Here is a 12,211-nt window from a genome sequence, read left to right as displayed (position 1 = left end):
AGCATCTTAAAGCCAACAGTATATAGACCGTTCTCACATGGAGGCTTTTTTCCTTGACGTCATGCTGATGGTGTGAAGCTGTAGTGTCACACTGCCCTGTTGCCACCGTCGGGTGGGATTGTGGACTTTTTTACCTCATCTTGATTATACGGTAGTAGGGGACGGAAATCAAAGGTGAAAATCCAAGACGGGTGCCATATAAAGCTAAACAACCTTATACACTAAACAGCTACTGTTGGAGCATTGTTAGCATTCAAAGCATTTCTCGCCTCATGATACTATTTGAGAGTGCTACACAATGCATTTAAAAAGGGCTAAATTGCTTTGAATGTAGTTTGCATCAAGATTGCACAGAATTGTTGTTTCCATCGGTGTGAGGTACGTTTATTTATACGGTTCCTATTTATGCAGAATGTTTCTGCAGTCTAGTAGCGTGAACATTTCAGGCTTCATTACATTCAGTATTACATTACATTTTACTTCCAGGGTCAAATTAATGTGTTTTGATATTAAAAAAAAAAAAATTATGATAACATTTAAGATGTACATTGATATTCCAGTTGATTCGCATATTTCCCATCAATGCGAAGCAGCCTGACATCATCCAGATTTGCATTTTCGGTTGCTGATAAACCAGGAATTGCTTAAATGAAAACAATTTGTCAGATTTGTATGATTTACATCAGCAGCAGCATCATTTGAACTTTCTACTCTGAATGGCACATCAAACATTAGAATAATTGTAATTTTATTTTATTTATTTATTTTATTATTACATTGGACGACCTGCTCTACCGCTGAGCCACTGCCGCCCCTAATTATTACAATGTCACATATATTGTATCAAATATATCATTGTCTAATTTTGAAATTCAGTAGCTGAGGAAGTAATATCAAATATCAAATATTGATTGTAAACATCTACATTGTCCTGTAGGTACATTCACTATGTGTTTGATTTGGGAAACGGGCCGTCATTGATGAAGGGAAACTCTGACAAGCCCCTCAATGACAACCAGTGGCACAACGTGGTGATCTCCCGCGACAACAACAATGTGCACATCCTCAAGATAGATTCCCGCACCGTCACGCAACACGCCAATGGAGCCCGCAACCTGGACTTAAAAGGTAATCCCTATGAAGTCATGTATGTACCTAATCAGAGATTATTTTTAGGGATGATTATAATGTTTTATAATGAAATTATGAAATGGTCTGGGGGTCAAAGTAAAGGTTCATCTGTTTATTTGTTTCATTGTATCCTTAACAGCAGTACAAAGAATTTACATGACAAAATTATATTTAAAGATGTTTCCAAAGGTTTTATTTTAATTTCTTTGGATTGTATTTCTAACTCTAACACCATTTACTTCTGGCCACTCAGTTTAAATGGACCTATTTGCAATATGCAGTCATTAAACAGTCTCTTTCTTATTTTAATATTGTGTCTACTGATTTAAACTCCAACGATGACTTAGTTGTGATAAATTGTGTGACTTTCTTGGACAAAAATTCTCCTCTTACCTCTCTCTAAAAGGTGAACTGTACATTGGTGGTGTTGGCAAGAGCATGTACATCAGCCTGCCCAGGTTAATAGCATCCCGGGAGGGGTACAAGGGTTGTCTGGCCTCTGTGGACTTGAACGGAAGACTCCCTGACCTGCTGACCGATGCGCTCCACAAGGTGGGAGAGGTGGAGCGCGACTGTGGAGGTGAGGCAGAGGTTCACACAGGAACGGATGGAAGACCTGTGAACCATTCCTGTAACCTTATTTTCATGCTTTTTTCCAGCAGCAGAACTGTTCATTGAAAACTAAACACCTTTTGTTGTAGTAACAGCTTTGTTGAATGCTCCAGTATGATTGTGAAAATGTTATGATGTATTTATATTGTTTGTGCTTATGCATAATTACTGTAAACTCAAGACGTTCTGCAGCCATTTTCGAGCTATAGTCATCTATCAAGAAAGCTTTTCAGCAGAGCACAGATTTATGCTTAGAGTTTCATTATCTCCACAGATAGCCTATATTATTGCAGGAAGCAGTGGAAATAAAAGAATAGTTATGTAACTGTACTCAAAGTATGACTTCAGGGTGACATGGGTTGAGGTCCTGGAGTCTTCAGAATCAAGACACAGCTTCTTCTTTAGAGCACGAGTAAGCAAAACCAATTTTACACCAGTCTGAGTTGTCACAGAAGAGATGTGATAATTACAAAATGATTGTGGCCTGATAGCAGCCTTAGGGTCTACAAAATGAACAAAAATATTAATCATATTAATGCACCTCTTGAGAGTGTGATTGTATAGAACGTTTCCAATTATTACTTTAGAGATTTTCTATATGGATTGGATGAGCCAAAGGGGAAAAGGACATTTTTAGATGAGACACTTTTAGAAATAAATTAATATTTCTATAGAAACATGACATCACTCTGTTCGCAGTCAGACTTTTTGTCTTATTGGTTTGACATTTATGTATTCAGTGGTCTTTAGTGAAGATGAATGAATAGAATGGGGAGAGAGCTCCTGGTGGATGTGTTGTCTACACCATGCAGGTCCCAGCACCACCTGCACTGAGGACTCCTGTCACCACCAAGGAGTGTGTCTGCAGCTATGGGAGGGCTTTTCCTGTGACTGCACCATGACGACCTACGGGGGACCGTTCTGCAGTGACCGTGAGTGCAGCTGTGTCACACCTGAATGGGTAGAACGGAAGGGAAAGCCTGCTTCAGTTTTAGACGTGCCGCTAGTCACTACATGGAGAAAATGATAACCGCTCACAGGGGGTGACTGTCAGGGAGACGTGTCGAAGGCGCTATAAATGTTCATTTCCCAAAATTGATGCAGCTTGAACATTAGACATTAGAGTCTTATTTTATAAGGAAAGAATTTTATTTTCAGTGAATGAAAACACATGTATATGGACCTGAAGGTCTGTGCGTTATGATTGTTTGCTCACTTTTCTTATTTTAATATTTAGTCAGTGGAGTTTTTTTGTCAGTTTGCTCACATTCACCTACGAGAGAGGTTATGGTCTATCCACATCAGTGCAAATTGATTTATTCAGGTAGCTGCAATATTTGTGTCTTGGGATACACACTTTCTCACTGCTAATCGGTTGCTGCCTCTCTTGACTACTTTTTACTAGGGGCCCTCTGACTCATCTAACCTTTCAAATTAATGTCCTCACGACTGCAGAAACCACATAAAAGTGATGTTATGTTGTCAGCACCTGTACACATGATGTTCTCTGCAATTCATTTGAAACAAATTTCTCGCTTCTGCATATTTGTTTTCTGGCTGGTGAGTGTCAGTGTGAAGAGTTATGTACGGTTTGCAAAACGAAAGCAAGGCAATATATTTGTGATCTATGGGCATTTTGGTCAAACACATGCCAAAAACACTAAAACGTAATCTTTTTAAAACAGCTGTTATAATCCAAAGCATAACTAATTTCTAATTTTCAGTATTATATGGGGAGGATTTCTACTCTTATTACAATAACTTGCTTTTTCGTTGCCTGTTCTTTCTATTTTGTCAGCATTGACGTTATGTAGTTTGAGTGTTGTAATTTTAAGGTGCTGACATTAAGCATTTAACATGCCTATATTCTGCATGCATTCAAATAGACTAGTTCTGCACTTTTTTCTATTAATCGATTAAATACTAATTGCACATGACACACTGATCCCAGCACATTTTCAAAAACTCTAATCTCATTGCTGCTTCCAGTATCAAGAACCCTCTACATCCAAAATAATAGACTCAAATTGTTCTGGAAGAGTTTCATACTTATAATAGCAAGAGATTAACATTAAGCTTTGTGGTCCAGTGGTCATGGCAAGTTAAGCTTCATTTGCCGCAGAGCCATTTACTGTAACTGCATGAATTGGGCCTTTGAGGTCATTGTTGAAATATAGTATTATGCAGTGTTATTTTAGAAGTGAATATTGTACTTTCAAAAGTCTTTCGGGGCTTATTTGAGGATAATTTTGATTGCAATCATAAGGACGTCATGTTTCCACCTATTGTACATTATATGGGTACATTATAGGCCAGGGTGCACATAAAAATGTTGCTCAGTGCTCACCTTTAGCACTGCATGAAGCATACATATTTTATATCACTTTTATCACTTGAATTTTATGGCAGGTCGTAGTCCCCATCTTTTCAGAAGTCTCATGTGTCCATTCACATCTAATCTTGTTAACAAGGTAATGCTATTTTTAGCTTATTTTCTTTCATTATTCTGTTACATCTGCATGATTTTTGAAAAAAAAAGAAAAAAAAGCTTTTACAAAAGATTCTGCAATCAGTTGACTGGCACTGTTTATAATGATGTGGGGCACCACGGAATATGCTCAAGGGAATCCCTGATCACCATCATCTCAAGCAATTTGAGAATGACCCCGCTGTAAATGGTGATTTCAGCTCCATCTCTGCAGAACACCCATACCATCAGCCAAAAGTCCCTTTTACCACCTCCAGTTCAGTTCATTTCTCATTTAAATGCTCTACACAGTCTTCACAATGGTGATACTCAACAATGCTTTTGGTTGTGAAACATGCTGCACAGTGTTTCCTTTGATCACTCCTGCGCACCATTTATGTGCACTCCTGCGTATAGGTAAGTCAAATCTAAATGTTTTCAGACAACACACTTGGTTAATACTGGTTACAGTAACTAATCAGAGACAATGAATCGCATGACAATGAAAATAGACAATCCTGCGCATTTTAAAAAAAAAATATGCCTCTTGATAAATCTAAAGAGAAGCAAAGTATTAATGATAGTAGGAAATTTAGCATCTGAGAAAAAAATACTGAACACAAATCATCACTGACTTGGAAACAGAAGCCGTTTCTCTGTCTCTGACAAAATCTGGGCACAGCTTCCATTAGGATGAACTGCCTGAGACCATTTCATCTGATTCATTTTCCTGGGACATAGAGCGCCTTCAAGTCCAACCTGGGACAACTCCCACCCTTGAAGTTCTTCTTTTTCCTCTTACGGAAGTCTGCCATTCCAGTACATCAATCAATTTATTTTTAGTTCATGTTGTTCACAATTTTGTCCACTTTAGATTTTTCCTGTTTTTGTTTATCCCCACGCTAATGAAGGCAAAAACAAGATTATTGACAATGGGTGTGTATCTCTGTGCTATTGGCCCCCAGACCACTTGAGCAAGAACATGAGGTTGCGCATGTATGATAAGAAGGCCATGAAAAGGAAAGTCACTAGAGTTTGCAGAGTTTTCCTGACTAAATGTTTGCTTGAACTGTATCCCTTTTTTAAAATTCTTTACTTTCTGCGATCAAAGTTAGTTTAATGCATATCACATTGTTTAAGCCTGAATTTCAAATCACATTTAGCCTAAGGCTAAAAGCTCACAGCACTCTCTCTCTCTCTCTCTAACAAGTGCTGTTGTATAGGAGTAATCAGTCATTTGGCCACCAGGGACACAGGCTTTGGTTGGTTGTAGGAAAATGAATATGGATCATTCAGGTATTTAACAGTCTGTTAATATGTTTTAAACACAGGAGATGCTAAAAAGCTAATGTCACTTGCTTTATGTCCATAGAATTAATTGAAAAAGTCACTTTGTGTGGAAATTTACTGACAATTACCAAAGCAGCAGCTGGAAATAGAGTGATCTCTACACATGCACATTTTCTGTTGCAACTTTTCATCCAGTTGTGTTCAGAGAGGACTCTGATCCAACACGATGTAAATGGCATGGCTGATTGATATCAAAGGTCAAACCAATACATCAGTCCAGCTCTGAGGAAATAACAAGCCTCATACTTCACATTGAGTCATAATCAATTTCATTAAAATGGAAAAATGACATTGTGTGAAAAACAAAGAAATCCACAGATAGGATAAATGTTTTCCAACTCTGTTTTTGTTTCTTTCTTGATGAACTCAGTAATAAACAAACCTCAACATTTTCTCAATTTTAAGAGAGCAGCAGTTCAGTTTCAAGCAGCCACTGTCAATATGAGACAAGAGAGATTCACTCCACTGATTTTAGGCAATCTGACTTACAAAACTTTAACCGCATGAGATCTTAAACAAAAGAATTCAAACATTTAAACTGCATTCCTTAGTTGATTTGTGATTTCTCACATTTAAATTCATATACAGGAAGTCGTTTACCAAATATGCCAGAAGTAGCTGTGCTGGATTGCCTCTAGGTCATCATTTCATCACCAAAGTCATTGGGATATTTAATGATGCTCATTTTTCAGGGCTTCATTCCGTAAACATATGGAGAGTATAATTATTGGTTAACCTCCACAGTTACAGATTTTTGCATATTAATAACCTGCTTACAGGAGTTTGTGTGTGTGTGTGTGTGTGTGTGTGTGTGTGTGTGTGTGTGTGTGTGTGTGTGTGTGTGTGTGTGTGTGTGTGTGTGTGTGTGTGTGTGTGTGTGTGTGTGTGTGTGTGTGTGTATGTGTGTGTGTGTGTGTGTGTACATTGTCTATTTGCATGCTGGTGTACTTTATGTACTTTTCCAGCTGGTTTTAATCTACGTATATAACTGCAATACTTGGTGCATTTCATGGTGAAATATGAACAAAAATACAAATTTACACCATGAGTTTTAATTTGTGACACAACTGTGCTGCCATCTCTTTTTTCTGAGCTTCTCCTGTGTCCTCCAGCATCACCCACATAAAGTATGCTCATCCACGCACTTGACTAGCATTTGAAAGTCTTCCTGACAGGGCAGTTTTTTTAAACCATAATATTAACAACTGTCAACTATCTTCAGAGTGGAACCTTCCTCCGCATTAGTAAGTTAACATTTCCTTTCAGTTGTTAATTCCCATGGTAACAAGTCATACTACAAATGGAGTCTGTATCCTCAAGGCATGCTGGGAAGGTACGGAGACTCCACAGTACCTGACTTCCTTTTCTTGTTGTATTTGGCTTTTAGTAAATATTGTAAGAAACTAAAGTTTATTTGTTCCCAAAGTACCTGGTTTATAAAATATCTTAAAACATCTGAATTAAGTTTGTGTAAATGAAGTCTTTATGTAAATCTATATGCAAATTATACAAAGATTTTTTTAAGGTTAATTGGCCAAATATGGCATATTTTAATTATACTTTTAGTTCTTTGGAAATGTATAAATATAAATATAGTGCAGAAATGTAGAAATGTAATGTTTCTGAAGAGCTCTATTCAAAACAATTACAAATATGCGTAGAGCTTGAATGTGCTTGTAAAAGTGTAGCCATTAACACTCAATCAATCAGTAAATTAAAAAATGTTCTTTACTTGACCTTCGCTTCAGGTGAACTCATTTTCAATTATGTATGTGTGATGAAAGCTACAAGGATAATCCAGAATTGAAGTTCAGACTTAATTTTGTGTCCTGGGACTGAGGCTCATGAAAACACAGAGCTGTTCATAAAACGGGGACTTCTTTTTATCCTTGTGAGTCTCTCTCATATTCTGTACAGCCAGTTGTCCAGGCTGAATCAAGTCTGCTTTTTAGAAACTTGAACGATATTTATTTTTTGTCTGACACATTGAACGGATTAGAATTTTGAGAAGCCGTTGCTTTCATTCTAAAATTAGGGACGTATACAGTCTTTGTAATTACTCTTTTATTCCCATTTAAAAGCCTCCAAACATGGCTGGCGTCCTATGAACAGATGTGAAGGGAAATATATAAGCATCTGTGCAAGCCTTTCTGATTAGGAATGGCTACCACTGATATGACTTTATGTGGTGTGAAAATATGAGAGTGGAGGTGGATGCAGACGCCTCATGCAATCAGTTTGAGTTTGAGGGGAATGAGGAGTGATTCCATCCTTCTTGTTGGCAAAATGACCAAAATACCCCCACTAGTAACACGGCAAAGCTTTCTCTCCATCTCCCAGGAGCAGAGAGAGAAACTCCATGACAGAGGAGCCTTTTAGTGGAATATATTAGTCTAGTCTTCTATTCCACTCTCATTCCTCTATTGGAATGAGGTCAGAACAGAAAAATCAGGAGCTTAACTGTCGTTGATGCTGAAGGAACAGATGGATGTGTAGCTGGAGGTCTTCTTCTCTTTCCCCACCCTACTATGTCTTAGCCAATACTGTCTTGGCAGAAGTGATCAAGGGGGCAAATGGCAACCTTTTTGAGGAAAGCAAGAGGATCACAAATACAGCACCTTCTTTTTTTTGTGCCCAATGTATTTGCATGATCAATCAGTGGTGTGTTTGCTGCTAAAAATACTCTTCCGGACCAAACCGCATCCTGTAATACTTTCCTCATGAGATGTGATCTCACTGCAAAAGAGACAAACACGAGAGACGCAAGAGAAAAACACTCAATTTGTGGAGGAATTGACCCGATGCTAGTGAAAATATCAAACCATGTAACAAGACACTTTTTGCATTTCACCTTTAAATTGGTTCATTATTATTCCATCCATTTTCTGTACACACTTTTGTCTGCTGTTGCAGGTCGCAGGGTTCTGGAGCCTATCTCAGCCGACTGAAGGCGTGAGGCAGGGTGCACTCCAGGCATAACGCCAGTTCACCGCGGAGCCACATGTGTAAATGTGTGCTAACTCTCTTTATTTTGACGTGATGTTTTTAGCTTTGATTATTGCATATTGCTCATATCTGTGTAGGTTTTCCAAATGATATATTAAAAGTGGAAATCAAGTTTCATTGATCCATTATCTATTAGGCAACACAAAATATAGATGGCTATAATAAACAAATCAAAGAGGTTGGATCTGATTACTTAAACTAGGTTTTATTTCATATTGAAAGGTGATTTATGTATTATGTGCCTGATAAACACATCCTCTGTAGAGAAGTGAGTGTTGTAGCAGCTGACACCTTATTTACAAGGTAAAGCTTACATCAAGCTGGCCTTCTGAGCTGAGGTCAGATGTGTTTGCACCACTAGTCCTGTCAACAGTGAACTGTCAGCAGCCTTTTCTCCACAGCCTGACAGGCAGATGTGTGGTCCTGCACTTAGATTTAAGTGGAAGCACCTTTCAAATAACATGTATATGAAAATGAAAAATAAGAAAACTTAGACAGGAAATTGTACTGCTGTGGAACACAAGTAAAGTACAGCCCACAGCAATAACCCAAACTGCTAACCACTATACAATCATGAGTGCCTCCCTGCTGTGACAGCAGATTTGGATTCCTCTTGACCTTAATAACACCTGCTCTGAGGTGACTGCCGTCGGCAGCCTCTCATCTGTTCTGATCACCGGAAGACCTCTGAGGGTGATTTAAATATATTGTTTCCTGGCTGCAGATACCATCGGTCACAGTCAAAAAGGGGCATTTCAGGCTCACATAAGACTAATATTTATTTTATTTGCAGATTTTTATGTACAGAACATCCTTTTATTCTGAAATATTAATGACCTTGCGCAAAGAGTGATACGTGATGTTTCTGGTTCCAGCATCATGTAATCACGTTAAATATGAATTACTTGTGTGTAGATCATCTGCTGTATATTAGCTCTAAGATTCACAGTGGAGTTAATGCCTCTCATTCATTTATTTTTCAGCTTTTTGTTGTCATTAATTATGTTATTAGTTGAGATTTGCATACTAATGAGATACAGATGTAAATATGTCATGCACGATCCCACATCTCTCTTGTTCCAGCTATATTTTTCAGACATCTATGATATTAAATCATTTTCAGTTTTAGTTGTCTTCTTACATTCCATATAGGATCACTCGTGCCATATCTCTGCTCTGTGTGAGTCATGTGGATGCTTTGAGCTGAAAGCTGCTGCCACAGCTCCACCCTGCTACATAACGGAGATAGGAAAACTAGAGGATTATGGAATTGACTCGAAGAGATTGCAGAGTTTTAAAAGCAAACCTCCTACTTACAAGAAACATTGATTTAATCTTTGTAAGTCTTTTCCAGAATAGAAATCAGCCAGACTCAGCCTTACAGGTCAATGTGTGATGACTAGTTGCATTTTTTTACACCTTTCAACCTATTAGCGTATGAGTATAAAATTAGGACATTTGCATAAATTTAAAAAGACGTATAACACCTGCAGATAAAATGCCCCCTAAGACTTATTTTAGCATCTCTATCCTTACAGTTCTCACATTAAAGAACGTCTTTGTTTACTTACGTGTTATGTTTTAAGGGTTTTTTCTGTTAAGGGCAGTATTATGTCATTAATGTGTGTCCTGCTTCACAATTATATCATATTATATTACTTATTATCATTAGGAACCACAAGACCAGTTTTCGTCTTTCAGCGTATTCATCTATGTTTGACAGGATGTTATGTTTAGTATTTGTCTTGGTTCTTTTAGCCAGAAATGTGTTCTTGTGACTTTAACAGATTTCAATGTTACCGCCACTTTTATGTGTAAAAGGCAACATTGCACTGTGGGCTTCAACTGTGCCGCACTCCTAACCTCCCTCAGAAGAAGTAACAAGGCACTAAAGTACTATATTACATCATCGCTTGTGTAGGAATACAGGATAAAAACATTGCTTCGAGAGAAAGATGTGAACCACAGCCTCAGCAGCCTCATCATTGTAACCGACTGATATTTTACTTCTCTGAGCTTAAAGCCATGTTAGGCGCTTTTGACACTGTGTAGATGTGCTAAATGTAGGTGATGCCTGCGACAGGCTGTGAACAAAGTGTTAATTCCCTTGCATCAAACTAGTAATTCTGTCACATAGCAGTAAGTTGTTATTCAATCACATGAAATATGAATAAAATTATGAAATTCACACTTTATCTTTTCATGCCCATGCTGACATATCGTTACTTCAAACCGCATGCAGCTCATCTTGTATAATCACCAGAGGGCCAGAGATCAAATATTGATTTTAAAAGATGTTCTTCATCAGGGGCGGCGCGGTGACACAGTGGGTAGCGCTGTCGCCTCACAGCACAAAGGTTCCGGGTTCGATCCCTCCCTGTGCGGGGATTGTATGGTCTGCATGGGTTCCCTCTGGGTTCTCTGGCTTCCTCCACAAAACATGCAGCTTAAATCGATCACTCCAAATTGTCCGTAGGTGTGAGTGGTTGTTTTTGTGGCCCCGCAATGAGCTGGGATAGACTCCAGCAGCACCGGTGAATTACAAGGCGGATAAACTGCTGTAGACCAGATGATTACAGTCGTCTCTTCCACAAGAAAATGGATGATGGGATGGTTCTTCATCGGGTATTTTAGCAGAAATCTGTGGACTGTAGCTGCTATGTTGAAAAAGTACTTTGTGATGTTACAATGAGCCATGGATGGATAGAGCCTTCTTGGTTTTTACTTTTCTTTACAATTTCCTCACTGAAAAATAACACCAGCTAAATTTTTAACTGTTTCAGACACACCTTTACACACAGATGTCATTAGAGCATAATAGTTTTGAAAATGTAAATACATTTACAATATGTTTGCAACGTATTTGTATATTTGCATTTTCACAAAGTTATAAATGTGTAATATTTTTGTAAATCTGTCATTTTTAGAGGGAACTTAAAAAGACATTTATATGCCTGTAATTGGGGTAGTTTTATTTAAATGTTGTTGTTTTTTTCCCCTTACCACTTGACTTAATTCAAGGTCAGGTCATACACATGTTTAAGAAAGATATATTACTTCTGACGTAACGAGGCCATCATTTTTGTTTATAGACTGAAATATATTTATTGAATCTATTATGACTCAGAAATGAATGTTCTTTCATTTCGCATTGGATCCATCTTTTTAAAATGTTGGTTAATGTTATGTTTACAACCTCACAGGGCTTACCCCACATCTGTAGACTGCTGGGGGGTTTTTCAGTGTTAAGATTAAAGTTGTACTTCTCACTACTGGTGGAGTCACCAAACTCTCGTGGGACCTTCGATTTAAATCATTAGCAGTCGCTAATCAGCTCCTTACAAACACACCAGCTCACTATTTAAAGCTGCTGAATATTACTTACCTGACCTCTTGCAGCCTATGGGTGAGAAGTCACGGATAAGAATAATTTAATGTAAGCTGATAGCTTATTAGAATTCAAACGACATGACCTGTATGAAGCTATGTCGAACAGATTGAAAAATACAAGCCCCGCTCCCGGTTTCAGATATGTGACAGGTTATTTGATGATTAGCCATGGCCTCTTATGACTCACCCTGCAAACACTGACTTCTGGAGAGGGAGTTCAATCTTCTACAAATGTCACACCGAATCAAAGAGTTT

At 38.1% G+C, this 12,211-nt stretch overlaps 1 protein-coding gene across 1 annotated transcript in view; it reads left to right on the top strand.

Annotated features, from left to right (window-relative positions):
- nrxn2a (neurexin 2a) overlaps window positions 1-12,211 on the top strand; it is a 92,354-nt gene that overhangs the window by 36,146 nt on the left and 43,997 nt on the right. The window contains exons 13-15 of the mRNA XM_068330453.1: window positions 938-1,128; window positions 1,538-1,711; window positions 2,556-2,675. Coding sequence (XP_068186554.1) covers window positions 938-1,128; window positions 1,538-1,711; window positions 2,556-2,675 — 485 coding nt within the window. The remainder of the gene's footprint in view (window positions 1-937; window positions 1,129-1,537; window positions 1,712-2,555; window positions 2,676-12,211) is intronic.

This window comes from Antennarius striatus, chromosome 13, assembly GCF_040054535.1.
Source record: "Antennarius striatus isolate MH-2024 chromosome 13, ASM4005453v1, whole genome shotgun sequence".
NCBI lineage: Eukaryota > Metazoa > Chordata > Actinopteri > Lophiiformes > Antennariidae > Antennarius > Antennarius striatus.
This window is presented reverse-complemented; position numbering and strand designations above follow the sequence as displayed.